This window comes from Pristis pectinata, chromosome 17 (assembly GCF_009764475.1).
Source record: "Pristis pectinata isolate sPriPec2 chromosome 17, sPriPec2.1.pri, whole genome shotgun sequence".
Taxonomy (NCBI): domain Eukaryota; kingdom Metazoa; phylum Chordata; class Chondrichthyes; order Rhinopristiformes; family Pristidae; genus Pristis; species Pristis pectinata.
Genome location: NC_067421.1, coordinates 7,584,688 through 7,601,637, shown reverse-complemented (window position 1 = coordinate 7,601,637; position 16,950 = coordinate 7,584,688). Strand labels below are relative to the sequence as shown.

The following is a 16,950-nucleotide window of genomic DNA, read 5'->3' as shown; positions in this document are numbered from 1 at the left end:
TATTCACGTTTTGTCTTTAGATAAGGTGTTGTACAATAGGACAATTTTTTCCAGAGAACTAGGTGAATTAATATGGGATTAGGCGAAATGGGGCTCCAGTGAGTTTATAGTAAGTGCAGGAACAAGGGCTCTGGAGGATTTAAAGGGGGCACAGGAAATGGGGGCGCAGTGATCCCAATGCTGAGCCATCTGGACTTCCAAACAATTGGATAGCAGGTTATCATGGAAGTGGTACCACATTTTGTTGACGGGTTTCTTTATCTTTGTACACACATGATGTGAAACAATTCTCCACTCAGAATCAGGGTGGCCACAGCACAGGAGGCCATTCAACCCATCGAATCCTGCTGGCTCTATGCAAGAACAACCTGATTAGCCCCCACTCCCCTCTCCTCTCCCTACAGCCCTGCAAATTCTTAGGTACTCAGCCAGCTCCCTTTGGAGCACCGCAGTTGAAGCTCCCTCCACTAATCCAACACAGTGACACAGCAGGTAGTGCTGCTGCCTCACAGCTCCAGCGAACTGGGGCTTGACCCTGAACTCTGGTGCTGTCTGTGTGGAGTTTGCACGTTCTCCCTGTGACCATGTGGGTTTTCCCCAGGTGCTCCTGTTCCCTCCCACATCCCATAGACACGCCGGCTGTTAGGTTAATTGGGCCTTGTAAATTTGTCACTGCTATACTTGGAAATATGTTGGGGGGGGGGGGGAGGGAGGGGAGGGAGGTGGGGAAAATGGGATTGAAGTGATCATTCAAGAGCTGGCATAGACTCAAAGGGCCAAATGGTCTTCTCCTCTCTTGCAAGGAAATATGAGAAAAATAATAACTACTACCCTAAGTGGAGGAGTACAAATCCTAACCCCTCACTGTGTAAAAATCAAAGCCTTTTCCTCAATCACCTTCATTCTGTCTCCCAGTCCTCGACTACCAACCTACCCCTTTATTAAATGGGAACAGTTTCTCTCCATCTACTCTACGGATACCGTTCAAGATTTTAAATCCCTCTGTCAGATCCTCTTTAACCTTCTCTGGACTGAGGAGAACAGCCCCAGCTTCTCCAGTGTATTCTCATAACTGAGGTCCCTCATCCCTGGAATCCTTTGGTGAATCTCTTCTGCATCCTCTCCCTTTATACCCCTTCAAGCTGCTAATTCTGTCCTTGATTATCGTTTCCAGAAATGATCTGCAGCCACTGGCTTTAACCCTCCAGCTATTTTTGAACAAGGGTGTAACATTTGTAATTTGCCAACCTCAAGCACTACCTTCTATTCATAGGCGCTTGGAAGGATTATGACCAGGGTCTCTGGAATTTCCTCCCACAATTAGGAACACTTAAGTTGAAGTTACGCTGATGTTGGATACAAGATGCTTGGCTCCTTTCAATGTGAAGCAAGTCTTGGGGAGAGTTGGGGACTCTCTGTTCAAAGCACCTCCTTCCTCGACACTGCAGCCAGGTAAAGCATTGGGAGGCAGAAGCTGCATTTGCTTTCAATGCAAGCCAGAACACTGGACTCATTTAGGAGCAGACATGGTCTCACTTGGCACTGAAAGCACTGCCGCACACCAGCCAAAGATGCAGAAGAGAGGGGAAGGTAACACAAGAGCTCGCTTTTGCCAGATAAACGACAGTCTCCGACGTCTTTGAGAAACTGCAGAAGTAAAGGAAGGTACAATTTGAACAGAAAGTATAACACTCCCAAGTCTTGGTCCTTCAGTAAACAAACCAGGCATCTTATGTATTCCAAATGAGGTGATTTTGAGTATTAGAAAGACACACAAGCAGTGAGGAATCTGGATGCAGTAAGCTCTGATCAAAGCAGGGATCTCTGCCTTCTGAAACAGATTTAATAGACAGATACAAATAAATAGTCTGAGCAGCCAATGTGCAGAATGGGAGGAGGCAAGTTGTCCACATGAGCTCATTCCCTTGGAGACCATTCCCTGCTGCCTGTGGTGTGCATCTACCTAGTAAGGCAGCGGCTTGACTTCGTCCTCCAAAACTGCGGCTGAAGGAACTGTGCCTACTTGCATAGGATGCTGGCCTACTGGGTAACCACGGTAACAGGAAGGCAGGGATGTCGACGTGAAGTCGCTCTTCTGTGAGGAAAGCCACCTCAAACCACTTGCGCTGGAAGGCAGCCAGGTCGTCCATTGTGGAAGTGTACCAGATAGTGGAAGGCTGCATAGTCCCTGCAGAGAGGAGAGAGGGAGAAGAGAGTCACTCTGATGAAGTTTGATGAGCACACACAGAAGTCAGTCATTCTCCCAATCCAGCGGTGGTCATAAACATCTCTGAAATACGATGGGTGTTCAAGTGAAAAGAAGGATTTGCATTGATAAAGCCTCTCTCCACATCCTTAGAGCACCCAAAGCACTTCACAGCCAATCATGTACATTTTAAACTGAAGCCAAGCAACTTACTGTAGGAAATGTCACAAACATTTTTTTTACACAAACGTCATAACAATGTGGTAAGGAATTTATTTCCTGAATGGCAGAGTCCAGTCAGTAGAGCTGTTGCCTTATACAGAGACCCGAGTTCTATCAAAAGTGCTGCTTGTGTGGAGTTTGCACGTTCTCGCCCCATGATCACGTGGGTTTCCCCCGGGTGGTTTCCTTCCACCTCCCAAAGATGCTGATCAATTTGGCGATGTAAATCCTTCCCAGTGTGGGTGGGTGGTAGGAAAGCCAAGGGAGAGTTGCTGGGCACGTGAAGAATAGGTTGCAAGGAAACAAATGGGGAATTGGGATTGCGCCCAGGGCTGGCACGGTCCTGATGGGCTGAATGGCCTCCGTTACATCATCAGAAAATATGAGAGTACCGAAAAACAAATATTGGGCAGGATGTGGCAGACACCTCGCCATTTCTAAAACACAGTCTCTTACATTTGCTCAAAGGACAGGTTTAACATGTCCTCCTCCTGCGCAGCCCTCGTCCAGTCCCGCACTGGAGGCCGAGCCTGGACTGTTGTGCTCCTCCCCAGGGTGGACTGTGGCTCAGAGATGGCAGTTCCATCACCAAGTCACGCGTGAAGGCATTGCACCAAGTTTCATCACCAAAAAGTGACAATGGCAATCAGAGTGAAGAGCAGTCCGATGTTAACAGCTGCCAAATGCATCATTAAAAAATCTGTTTGAAGAATAGGGTAAGGCACTTCCGTCTCCTGACAGACGTCCAGCACTCAGCCAATATCATCAAACAGGCCATGTGGTCTTTCTGTTAATGCGAGTGCTCTGTGCACGGATTCTCTATCATCAAATCGGCAGCAAGCACACCACCACCAAAAACTGCTTTGATGAGAAGCACTTATGGTGAGGATCCATTGGTACTGAAGAGAAGCTCTATTGTTCCTTAAGCAGAAGAAGTCACATCAAGACACCAGTTACAGAATGGCCTTACTGAAGTACACCTTTACCTTTCTCTGTGTCCTTGTCTGAGAGGAGCCTGTACAGGTAGAAACCGTACACAAAGGTCCGCATGGATTCCCCAAAGGCGTGAACGATGAGCTGCTCGTCCAGCATCTTCTGCACAAAGAGTCACACAAAGCAAAGGTCAGTCCACAGCACTGCAGCAAGCCTCCATTAGAAGCTGCACATTTAACCAGGCCCAGGGATGCAAGTGCCTCACATTTTCATATGACGTGGAAGACAGGCGTTCAGTTTATCGCGTGTGTGCCAGCTCTGAGCACTCACAATCTCATTCCCATAACCCATCAACAGCCCAATCCTTCTGTCACCCTCCACACTGGGGGCAATTTACTTACCATCCCACACGTCTTTGGGATGTGGAAGGAAAACCACTTGTTCGCAGGGAAACATTCAAACTCCAAACAGACAGTACCCAAAATCAGGATCAAAACTGGGTGGCTGGAGCTGTGCAAAACTACTTGCTGTACTACTGTGTTGCCCAAGATTTGATGATATCTAACTTTTATTTATTCCAATTACCATTGGAATTATTTGGTGATAGAAACTGGTACAGTGCTGTTGGCTGTGACTATTTGGTAGTACTTGTCTCTGAATAAGCAGTTCCTATATCAACATGGTGTGTCACAGGTAGGAGATCACCAGCTGTAGGACCACCCACACTGTAAGCGTCACACCTCAGCCAGGTCCACAGGGGGAGGATGTTCCTCACCACACACGGAAAACAAGCTGAGCTTGGCTCAATTCATCCCACCTCCCTTTTAATTCACAAGAGGCTGCAGATGCTGGAACCTGGAGCAACAAAACAAAATCAAACTGCCGGAGGAACTCAGTGGGTCAGGCAGCATCTGTGGAGGGGAAGTAGTTGGCGACATTTTGGGTCAAGACCATGCATCAGGCCAGCAGGGCCTTGGGAACCAGATTTCAAAACAGATGTACAAGGAAATCGAAGGAAAAAAGGCTGCTTGAAAACTAAGGTGTTTTGTTTTAAAAAAAGAGAACACAAAATGGATGGGTTGAAAATACAAAAGTACCTTCAAGAAGATGTGGCAGCACAGGTAGATAACATGGTTAAGAAGGTATATGGGACACTGTCCTTCATTAGTCAGGGCACTGAATACCAGAGCATTTATACTCCAACATTAAAAAACATTGTTCAGACCTCAGTTAGAGCACTGCGCGCAGTTCTGGTCACCATGCTACATGTAGGATGTGGTTGTGCTGGAGAGGGTGCAGAGGAGATTCACTAGGATATTGCCCTGTTTGGTGGACTTCAGCTACGGAGAGAGATTGGACAGGCTGGGCTCATTTTCCCTGGAGTGAAGGAGGCTGAGGGGTGACCTGATAGAGGTGTATAAAACTATAAGAGGCACAGGTAGGGTAGATGGTCAAAATCATTTTCCCCACAGTAGGGGTATCAAAAACAAGAGGGCAGAGGTTTAAAGTGAGAGAAAGGGGACTTAAAGGTGATCTGAGGGGTAAGTTTACTTTTTAAACACAGTGGTCGATATCTGGAACTTGCTGCCGGAGGTGGTGGTGATGGAATCAAATACAATCACTACACTTAGACAGACACTTAATAGTTGAGGCATAGAAAGATATGGTCCTAATACGGCAAATTGGATTCGTGTACATGCACGAAAAGGCCAGCATGGATGTGACGTGCTGAAGGGCCTGTTTCTGTGCTGTACAATTCTATGACTCAATAAGATCCTGACTTCCCTTGGCGTGAGGATGTTCCGTGTGGAATTTCCTATGACCGCATGGGTTTCCTTCCACATTCCAAAGCTGTGCTGGTGGGCTAATCGGTCACAGTAAATTGCCCCTTGTGTATGGGGGTGACGGGAAAATTCAGGGTGGAGCTGATGAGCTTGTGAAGAAAGTAGGGAAATAAGTGAGGGAATGGGATGGGATTACTCCGATAGCCAGCACGGACTCAATGGGCCAAATGGCCTCCTTAACCATTGTAACAAGTATTGGCTAGGATATGGCAGGAACTGCTCATCATTTCTGAAACACAGTCGGGGATCGACTTGTGCTGGAGCAGCGTTTGATGTCTCTGGGCCTGTACTCGGGGGGAGTGGTATCTCACTGAAACCCACTGAATACTGAAAGGCCTGGATAGAGTGGACGCAGAGAGGATGTTTCCATTAGTAGAAGAATCTAGGATCCAATAGCACTGCCACAGAATAAAAGGGACCACCAGGGGGTGGGAAGCCTGTGGAATTTGTTGCCACAGAGAGCTGCAGAGGCCAAGTCATTGGGTGTATTTAAGGCAGAGATTGATAGGTTCTTGATTGGTGAGGGGGTTAGGGGCCAAGGGGAGAAGGCAGGAAAATGTGGTTGAAAAAGAAATCAGCCACGATTGAATAGTAGAGGAGACTCAATGGGCTGAATGGCCTAATTCTGCTCCTATATTTTATGCTTTGTCTAAAAGGACAGGTTTAATGCTTCATCCTTCAGTGCAGCACTCGCCCAGTCCTGCACTGGGTTATGGTAGAACCAGGGTGATAGGATTGCTCCAAGAGCTGGCAGAGACTGAATGGGCCAAATGGCCTCCTGAAATATAGTAAGGAAATATGAAAATGTGAAATACGGGATTTCAATGGGTGCCACATGCCCTGTGGCATTTCACCCAGTGACCATTCTCACTGCACGGACCGGACCAAGGGCGACAGGGGCAGGCACGATCCAGGCTGACGCCCAAGTGAATAGTGATCATGCCCATGGGACCTTGCCTGATCTCTCCCTTCTCGGTCTGGAGTGGGGTGGTGATGAGGACGATTGTAGGGCCATACGTCAGCATAGCTAGGTCAACAGAAACTGGGGCTCTCGTGGGCGCCCCCAGTGAATTTCTGGTAGGAGGGGGGGTGAGACAGCGATGCTGCGTGCGTGCTCGCTCTACCTGCATGATGTCGATGGCCATGGACTGCGTCTGGACACCTTCAACATTGCTGATGAGCCAGTGGACCACTTCCGCGCTGATGAAGCAATTGGGGTGCAGCCCTCTCTGTTCAGGAAGCAGCTGAATACCAGTACTGGGGGTGAAGAGTGAGCAGAGACTGAGGTTCGAATCCCACAGGATCACAAAACATTGACAAATCTACCTTTACCATCTGTTTGTATCGGTCTCCTTGACCACTGGTCCAATCCCAAGCTCAGACACACTCCCAACAAACCCCCCCACGTCCCCATTTATCCCCCACATTCCCATCAAGGCAATGGAGTACGTTCTTTTAAAGCAACCTTTCCACTTGCCTCGGCCCGATCCCGAGTAAGTTTGCAGTCTTATGGAGCTGTTGTGCTGTTCCCGCTTCCCTTAAAGGAATTTGTTCCTTATCACCTTTGGCCTCTTTCCAAGGAACCTGTGAGCAGTGCTGGAAAATCCCAGAGCACCACAACTGTCTTGTCATCACCTTCTGCCACACACAAAGAGCTGGTGATCTGCGTCAGATACTAGTCATTCAACAATGAAAGAGTAAGTATATTTCCCATACAAATAAGAACATTAACCCTATGCTACACAATTCCCTTCCCAATCAGTGGTACTTATTTCATACTTGTTTTTCTCTGGAACCCTTGCATTCACCAACTTTAAATGTACAACCAAATATGTTCTATAAGCTACTGGTAAAATAAAAATCCATAGAATTTAACATACAGTGTTACTGGACAACAGTCCTGCCTTCACGGGCACACAACCCACAGTTGGAGATCTAATACTCACGTGGGGTGCTTCATTGTCTCCAGGATCTCTGCGAGAGACGAGGAGGAAGTCAATGCGTTTGCGATCCCAGAGGACAGCTGGCTGCTGCAATGCAACAAGACACTAAGTATTTTACACAGAGTCAAACATTGTACTCTGTCACGTTAAACAAAGTGTTGAGAGGGCTTGTGATGGAAGGGTACCTCTCGCCTCCCCTGCTTGTTACATTTTGGAGACAGGGACCAGGTCCAACACTGATGTTCACACTCCACAGGAATCTCCTTCCACTACATTCCCTCCCATCACTTTCATATTATTTCTTTGAAAAGACCCGAGAAGATCTTTGCTTGAGATAACAAGTTCCATCACTCTGAGTAAAGAACTTTTTCTGTTATGTGCTTGATCCATTCACTAATAACCATCTTATATTAATGAGTCCTAGTTTTCCACATTTCATACAACATGGAAATGGACCCTTCAGCTCACCAACCCCTCACTGACCCGTGGGCACCCATCTGATTTAATCCCATCTTCCAGAGCTTGGCCCACAGCTTTCAGAGCCTGGGTGAGAACAGTACTCACTTAGATACCCTTTAAATGGTGCCAGCGACTCTGCTTCCACCACTCTCAGGCAGTGCATTCCAGGTACTCACCACCCTCTGGGTGAAAGTGTTCCCCCTCAGATCCCTTCTAATTCTCTTACTGACGTTAAACCGATGTCCTCTAGTTTTATCTACCTCTGATAAGGGGAAAAGATTCCAGCAGTCTACCTTATTTATACCCCTTACAATTTTATATACCCCAATCATGTCCTCTCTCAAACTCCTCCACTCCGGGGAAAAGAAGACCAGGTCTCCCCACATAACTGAAACACTCCGACCCAGACAACACCCTGGTGAATCTCCTCTGCACCCTCTCCAGTGCAATCACATCCTTCCTCTTGCGTGTGACCAGAACTGCACGCAGTACTCCAGCTGTGGTCTGACCGACGTTTTACAAGGTTGGAGCATAACCTCCTTGCTCTTGTATTCCATGCCTGGACTGACGAAGGCCAGGATCCATATGCCTTCTAAACCATGTTATTTACCTGAACTGCCATCTGGATTAAACTCAATCTGCCATTTCTCCATCACACTGATGTCATCCTGTAGCCCAAGACTACCTCCCACACCGTCAACAACTTCACCGATCTTATGATCATTTGCAAATTTACTAATCACGTCTCCTACATCCACATCATACATATTATGAACGGCAAGACTCCCAGCACCGATCCCTGCATCCAATCACAACAACAACCCTCTACCATCACCCTCTATCTCCTATTGCCAAGCCAATTTTGGATCCAACTTGCCAACTTGCACTGGATCCCATGAGTCCTAACCTTTTGCACAGGTCTCCCATGTGGAACCTTGAAGGCCTTACTGAAGTCCATGTAAACCACACCTACTGCACTTCCCTCATTAATACACTGTTACCTCCTCAAAAAATTCATCCAGATTGCTCAGACAAGATATGCCCTTGACAAAGCTACGTTGGCTATCTCGGATTAGTTCCTGCTTTTCCAACCGATCACTGATCCTGTCCCTCAGAACTTTTTCCAATAACTTCCCCATTATGACGTTAAGCTCACAAGTCATGAATTACCGGGCTTTTCCCTGCTGCTCATGAAAAAGGAGGGGTGGTGGGGGGGGGGGGGGTGGGCACATTTGCCATCCTCCAGTCACCCAGTACCTCACTTGTGGCCAATGAAAATGTAAAATCTCAGACAAAGCCCTGGCAATCTCTTCCTTCGCCTCCTATAGCAGCCTGGAATAAATCTCATCTGGCCCTGGGGATTTATCCACCTTTAAGCCCTGCTATGTCATCAAGTACTTTCTCTTTATTTATGGAGATTTGCACCAGACTTTCGTAATTTTATTTAGAAATTGATATAGTCAAAGGAATACAAGCTCAGTACAAAGAGCCGGATCCTGAAAAGGTGGGGAACAGTGATGGGGGAAGCAACCCTGCTCAGGACAGGCCTGTCTGCTGCCTTTCACCTCTTCCGATTCCACTCTGTCCGGACCCACCCTGACTCCTGGGAACCTGTGAGTCAACCTGTATCACTGTGTTCACAGGCTGCACTGTACAATCACTGCCGAGCTGCAGACACTGATGCTTCTTCGAGTGTTTCCCAGATAGAACTCCCCTCCGCCCAGTGCTCACACCATGCCCACGAGGTGATTCTGGCTCAGATCCCGGGCACAGGCACGGGCACCACTGGGGGCAGCACTTACCCCCTCCCAGGATGCCCACAGCTGCCGGGTCGCTCGTGCGAATGGGAATGGTCGCGGTTCTCTCCCCATTGCAAGTTCCAGATTTCATCGTCGTGGAGTCACGTAGCATGGTAACTGGCCCTTCGGTCCAGCAGGTCTGTGCTGACCATCATGCATCCATCCACACAAATCCCATTTTCCCTCTTGCTTTGCATTCCCACCCGCCCCCTCCCCACCAATTCTTCTGCCACCCACATCCACCTGGGGTAATTTACAGCAGCCAATTAACCCCGACCAGCACCTATCTGGGTGAGAGGGGGAAACTCATCCAACCACAGGGAGAACGTGCAAACTGCACACAGACAGCAGCCGAGGTTGCTGGGGCTGAGAGGCGTCGGTGCATAACTTTTTAATGGAATGTTTCTTTTGCACTCTCACTATGGAGAGAGTGGAAACATGCTGAGTCACGACGACTCGTGCCTTGGAAAGGATGGATTTTGAACTACCATCAACTCTCCTGTACTCAGTGATGGGACCAGTGTAGCCTCACTGACAGCAGGCATACTTACAGTCTGTCAAGTTCAGAGCATTTTCCATTATAAACACGGAAACTTTACTGTGAAACATATTATTAGGACGGTGTTTAATTCCAGAATGGAATGCAATTATATCTTTCTACCTAGGTCCCTTAAAACATTTCATGGGGCTCCATCTGATAATAGTCCTGTCTGATCATGCATTTCCTGGAAAAGGTTAAACAGCAAGGCTTCTGGGATGGTCACACCATCCACCCTGCAGGAGGACGTGTCCGGGACCGCTGGCGCCCCAGATCAGAAACGCTTACCGTACAGTGCAGTTTCAAATGGGCAACGCAGGTCGGTTCAACTGGTGCAGACTGCAGTCGTGAAGGGGCTGGAAGGTGCGGTGAGAGAGGACAGAACTTCTTTGGACAGGTTTTCAGCTCAGCTCCCAACCAGAGCATTCTCCACCCTGATTCAGGGACTGCAATCTGAGCCTCAGTCCCGCGCAGCCAGTTATCAGGAGAAAATACTTTCCTGTGACTTTGAAGGGCAAAATGCTAAATCTTTTGAAACCCAAATGTTTTTTTTCCTGAAGTTCACTTCAACACTGCGTAATTTAAATTGGAGACTTTGTTATTTAGGGTAATCTGTGCTCCAGTTACGATGTTTAAAAAAAGACATTTGGACAGGTACATGGACATGGAGGGATGATATGGGGGATTTAGAGGGATATCGGCCAAATGCAGGCAAATAGGACTAGCTTGGATAGACATCTTGGTCAGCATGGATGAGGTGGACTGAAGGGCCTGCTTCTGTGCTGTATAACTCTAGGACTCTAAAAACGCCAGGGACCTCCCTACATTGTAACAATCCTCAACTGGTTTTTAAATAAGGTCTCACGAACAAGTGTCTGCCTTTCCAGGGTGGAGAGTGATGGCTTAAAGTGAATGTGAATTAATTCAGTACTTGGATGATGACACAAGCCCAACATGGTAACATGGTGGTCACGTGGTAATGCAACAAGGTTCAAGACTGGTATTATTCCCAATAAATACCACTGCGTATACTTGTATCAGGAAAGGAACAACAGAACAGAAAAAACTGCAGAGAGTTGTGGACACAGCCCAGCACATCACGGAAACCAGCCTCCCCTCCGTGGACTCTGTCTATACCTCTCGCTGCCTTGGTGAAGCAGCCAGCATAATCAAAGACCACACCCACCCGGGACATTCTCTCTTCTCCCCTCTGCCATCAGGCAGAAGATACAGGAGCCTGAGGGCACGTACCACCAGGCTCAAGGACAGCTTCTATCCCACGGTGATAAGGCTATTGAACGGTTCCCTGATATGATGAGATGGACTCTTGACCTCACAATCTACCTTGTTATGACCTTGCACCTTATTGTCTACCTGCACTGCACTTCCCTGTAGCTGTGACACTTTACTCTGTATCCTGTTATTGTTTTTACCCTGTACTACCTCAATGCACTGTGTAATGAATTGACCTGTACGAACGGTGTGCAAGACAAGTTTTTCCACAGTACCTCGGTACAAGTGACAATAATAAACCAACACCATATTTGTGCAGGAGTATTTCTCACACTGTGGACGATGCTGGCTAGATCAACGACCTTACCTTCCCTCTCCTGTGGTGGCGACCAAACACTGGTCCCCCACAGCCTGAGCGACTCCCATGGCAGAGGTCTGCAAGTTGCCTGATCTGTCCCCAGATGCAGCAGTGGTTGCCAAAGCTGGGCTGTAATCTGAATGGTCGGTGCCAATCAACATCTGGTCTCCTTGAACCTGCGTGCGTGTTAAATAAATCAGAAATATAAACAAACACCCATCTTCCGAGCCGTAGTTGGGCCCTAATTCCAGTTCTTGACCATGAAACTCTCTCCGGTATCGTAAATGCAACCAGCAGAAACCGCACAAATGATAGTTGTCAGTTTGTTCACATGACATAGGTGGGGTGAATGAGACAGAGGGAGAGAGGGAGAGAGGGAGAGAGGGAGAGAGGGAGAGAGGGAGAGAGGGAGAGAGGGAGAGAGGGAGAGAGGGAGAGAGGGAGAGAGGGAGAGAGGGAGAGAGGGAGAGAGGGAGAGAGGGAGAGAGGGAGAGAGGGAGAGAGGGAGAGAGGGAGAGAGGGAGAGAGGGAGAGAGAGAGAGACAGACACCGAGAGAGAGAGAGAGAGAGAGACAGAGAGACAGAGAGAGAGAGAGAGAATGTGATAGATGCAGACCTTCACCTTAATTTGCTCAGCTTAGTTTTAAGACACCGCCTTTTAAATTTGACAACTCAGAATATGCAATTGCATTTTCTTCTTCCAGATCTCCCTCCCTTGCACTTTCCTAACAAGCTGGTGGAATCATGGTCTGTAGGACTGCAGAGAAAATGCAACTGAATAAAGCCCAGAAAGAAAAAAAAGAGACAGGTTCAAAACAAAAGTGATTCAACTCCACACAGCTTGTTAGTGAGAGCTGTCAGATGGATGTAGAATATCTAATCACCTCACACAGGAAGAGATCATTCAGCCCATTAACCTACCAACACGTCTTTGGGATGTGGGAGGAAACTGGAGCACCCGGGGAAACCCACACAGTCACAGGGAGAATGTGCAAACTCCACACAGACAGCACCGGAGGTCAGGATGGAACCCGGGTCTCTGGAGCTGTGAGGCAGCAACAACTGCAGAACTATTGAAGGGAGAGAATTAGGAACTTGTTCTCAAACTGTTTCCTGAAAACAGATTCAAATAATTTATCCCATTTGCAGATTCCAGGATCTTGCTGAGCCCAATGACTGCAAAACAATAAGTGCCCAATGTACATGTGAACCTTGACCAAGATCAAGACCGGCTAGTGCTGTGAAGCACCCAGAGTCTCAACATCTCGCTCGGTCATAAGGGGCCACCTGAGTGGTGTGTTGAAGGAATGGAATCCAAGGAGTCAAGAGTTATACAACATGGAAACAGGCCCTGGGGACCACTGAACTTCATTCCATCAGGAGTCCAGGACCTTAGGAAGAGAAGGAGAGAAGGGAATTATGGGGGTAAAGAAACTTAGCTAACTGAATAAATCAGAGCTGTCAAATTTTTGGCTGTCAAACTAATTTCACAAGATCATTCAAAGCAAGGATTTCCATCAGCGGAATCTGAACTCTTCAATCAACACATAAAACAGGGCTCAGGGTAACAGGGAATGGATAAGGGGTTAAGGTTTGAGTTCTGGGGGTGGGGCTGGGGGTAAGTACAGAGAGAGGGCAAGGCCAGGACTGTTGTAGGAAATTCCTGCTCTACAATAGACAGCGGTCAAGACGGCTGACAACTCTGTGGCAATGTCAGGAGACATAACACGCTGAGCTGGAACTCTGGATCAAATTTCAGATCATATGTCCAGGGGGCAGCATTTACAGTGGTAAAAGGAAAAGTCCAAGGATGTTTTCCTGCGTTCCAGAGACACTGGTGGAGGAGCAGGAGGAAAAGTCGTGCTGGAAGGCTCTCTAGCTGCCAGTGGAGAGGCAAGTCCGGAACTTGGGAGCAAAGTCCCACTCACCTCAGGCAATATTCCGCCAGCTCTGATCCAATGGTTAGTGTGGAGTTCTCCTTCAATTGGGACAGCATATTCTCCTAACCAATCAAAGGACTTGGTGTCGAGGCATTTCAGAGAGCTGGCGAAACTCGGCACTGAAACTAACCCAAGAAGTAATCCAAATCGAACAGGAAGCCAAACTCTGCCAGCACAAATACAAAGGGACCCTGTGCCAATGCCGGTATTGAAAGGCATTGTAGATGTTAGAAGGAGTCAAAAGCCTCTTTTCTCCAACACTACCACAGTGACTAAGCTTCAAAAGACCATGAAGAATAAGTTATATACAAGCTTTTCTTTATCCTCTGGTCCCATTCTGGTAGCTGCACTAGTTGACTTAATACGCCCAATTCTACCAGTGTGTCAATACCTGCAAGTATCTTGTCTCAGGGGATGGTAGCATCCATGGAGAGGTCTGGGTCAGACACCCCTGCTCCCTCACCTGAGACAGCCGACTGACACCCACTCAACAACGCAATGAATGGCATGTAAGCAAGGATGTAATGCTGAGGTTTATAAGGCGTCGGTCAGACCGCAGTTGGTGTATTGTGAGCAATTTTGGGCTCCATATCTAAGGATGGATGTGCTGGTGTCAGAGAGGGTCCAGAAGAGGTTTACAAGAATGATCCCGAGGGTGAAAGGGTTAATGCATGAGGAGTGTTTGATGGCTCTGGGTCTGTACTTGCTGGAGTTTAGAAGAATGAGGGGGGATCTCATTGAAAGCTACCGAATATTGAAAGGCCTGGATAGAGTGGACGTTGAGAGGATGTTTCCAGTAGTGGGAGAGTCTAGGACCAGAGGGCACAACCTCAGAATAGAAGGACGTCCCTTTAGAACAGAGATGAGGAGGAATTTCTTTAGCCAGAGGGTGGAGAATCTGTGGAATTCATTGCCACAGACAGCTGTGGAGGCCACGTCATTGGGTGTAGTTAAAGCGGAGGTTGATAGATTCTTGATTAGTAAGGGCATCAAAGGTTATGGGGAGAAGGCAGGAGAATGGGGTTGAGAGGGAAAAATAAATCAGCCCTGATCGAATGGCAGAGCAGACTCGATGGACCGAATGGCCTAATTCTGCTCCTATGTCTTATGTTCAGCTCTTAAAATTGCAAAGCAAAGCCTTAAATCAATCACAATAAACCAGAATGAAGATCTTGCCCTTCAGTGCAAGGACGGAGCTCGCCTCTCCATCCAATGGATTAAACATTAAGAGGCCATGGCAGCAAATCTGAAATGAAGAACTCGGAGGATACAGTCCTGTCTACACGTCCTATAGTAACGGTACCCTGTCAGTGGTAAACTCCCTTCAATAAGCAGCATGAAGCCTAGATTTTGTGTACAATTAATGTGGTGATTCTATATTGAGTCCTGTTGAGTCTATTGGAAAAATATTCAACCAGTTACTGGTGAATGAGCTGGGCTGTAATTATGCAATGGCCCCCACGTTTTAACTTGGTGCAAATTTCTTGCTACCTCTTGCATTGCAGGATGCCAACAAAACTGCCCTACAACAGCAGCCATCACTCCAGCATCACATTGCTGAGGCCTTAACTCGTCGCAGTTTGTAAAGGTGGAGAGATACAGAAACAACTCCGCATGCACCCCGGAAAATTTCAGCGTCACGGCAGGTTGCACGCCGGTTGTTTTACCTTCCTCGGACTGTCCACATGCGTGGGAGTGATGACGACATTTGCCCCTGAATGGGGAGTGCTCTCCGAGGACGAGGCAGCTCCCTTCCCAGAGTGTACCGCTGCCTGCTGCTCCTCAAAGCTCCTGAAGAAATTAGAAGGGAAATCTTTTTAAAAATCTGGTGTTAAACAAAACTGGTAGCTGGGACTCAGTCTGAGGCACTTAGACCCACTTCTAACTAGGACCTCCGAGGACACGGATTTCAAACTCTCCCCAGTGTGCAGAGTTTAATTGTCTGTAATCTGTAACGTCACTGTAATGGATTACACAATCCTTTTAAATGCAAAATCTCACGGTGCTGCTTTGGGACCAGACATCTTTGCCCCTAAACAGCAAAGTTCTTTCTGGAATCTCCATTGAAAGGGTCAGTTCCACACAAAGCCATCAGTGTAGCTGCTCCCTCCTCCCCAATCCCAACACAGGCAAAAATGTATATGTACATCCACACCAAAGGCAAGCTTTTAGCAGAGATTATGACAGCATTTGATCTTAAAATTCTGTCAAACTAAAAGGCAGTGCCTCTCATCCATAGGATTTGCACCGACACCCCTCAGTTCCAAGGGGACTTGCACCGACACCCCTCAGGTCCCAGGGAATACATGTTCCTCACATCAGGTAGCGCTAACTGGGCTGATATCTAGGAATTAATTTGGGTGTTTTTTTTTTAAACATTAGGATTAATCCAAGTAGAATTAAATGTGAAAAATGAATTTACCTCATACATTCATTATGGCACAGTGTAATATTTATGTACAAGGCACATCACCCATATCTAATTCTAATCTGCAAGTGAATGGAGCTCAAAAACTCTCAACACTCAGTGGAAACTGAATGGAGCCAAGGACAGGACCACCTCCTCCACCCTCAGCTTCCAACCTGAGCCACAAGACTCCAAGCAAAGGCTGCAGCCCCTCCTTCACTGGAGGGGGCAGACACAGATGGGACAGGGCTGACTGGAACCATTCAGTAACTACGAACCAGTTGCTCCATCAGCTCACCTCTGGTTGGCCTCCATCTCCAGCAAGGCAGACAGAGCTGAAGTTCCTTTCTTCCCCAGTGGGGGTCCTGCTGGTTCAGTGGGATAGCTTGACAGGGAGCCGGACATCTGCAGGCCTTTAATGGGAGCTGCCTTCTGAAATGGAGAGGGTATACCTGTGTTAGTTAAACAATGTGAAGTGTCACATGTGGGGAAGCACGAGTTACACTGAACGACAAGCTGGGCAAAACCCAGTGAGAATCAGTCCCAATTCTTGTGCCTCCAAGAATGACTAAACTTCATTCAGGAGAGTTTTCTCAGCCAGGATGAAGCAAGTCCAACTAGAGCAGTGGGATGGGGCTGCAATTCCGGATTTCCTGATGGGAATAAAGCTGGGCAGGTGAAAGCAGTGTCAGTGGCGATCATATCCCACTGCACTTGGGTAAGTTATGGAAACCATGTGAGGAAGAACAGCAGTGAATGCACAATGCTCCTGTTTTTGTTGCAAGCTGCTCAACTGAAGCTTCAAAGTAAAGAGAATATGTTGGCCAGGAAACCAGCCTGTGGAAGGGGTCTCTTGAAGACTGAACTTTTAAAATACTTGCTGAATTGAAAAAAAGAAACACAAAAGGGAATGGAAGAATAAAAACAACGTAAGCACATTTGTGCCACTGCCTCATCGCTCCAGTGACCCAGGTTCAATCCTGACTTCAGGTGCTGTCTGTTCGCATGTTCTCCCTATGACGGTGTGGGTTTCCCCAGGGTGCTCCGGTTTCCTCTCACATGCTGCTT

The 16,950-nt window shown here is 47.6% G+C and overlaps 1 protein-coding gene across 6 annotated transcripts in view; it reads right to left on the bottom strand.

Annotated features, from left to right (window-relative positions):
- Window positions 1-16,950, bottom strand: part of depdc5 (DEP domain containing 5, GATOR1 subcomplex subunit) — a 119,722-nt gene that overhangs the window by 23,801 nt on the left and 78,971 nt on the right. For 3 of the 6 annotated variants that reach the window (XM_052032028.1, XM_052032031.1, XM_052032034.1), the window contains exons 30-36: window positions 16,181-16,314; window positions 15,143-15,266; window positions 11,545-11,711; window positions 7,152-7,235; window positions 6,330-6,462; window positions 3,415-3,523; window positions 1,964-2,188 (exon numbers count right to left, since the gene is read on the bottom strand). In XM_052032028.1, the coding sequence (XP_051887988.1) occupies window positions 1,964-2,188; window positions 3,415-3,523; window positions 6,330-6,462; window positions 7,152-7,235; window positions 11,545-11,711; window positions 15,143-15,266; window positions 16,181-16,314 (976 nt within the window). The remainder of the gene's footprint in view (window positions 1-1,963; window positions 2,189-3,414; window positions 3,524-6,329; window positions 6,463-7,151; window positions 7,236-11,544; window positions 11,712-15,142; window positions 15,267-16,180; window positions 16,315-16,950) is intronic. The other 3 variants (XM_052032033.1, XM_052032029.1, XM_052032030.1) reach the window with 3 other exon arrangements.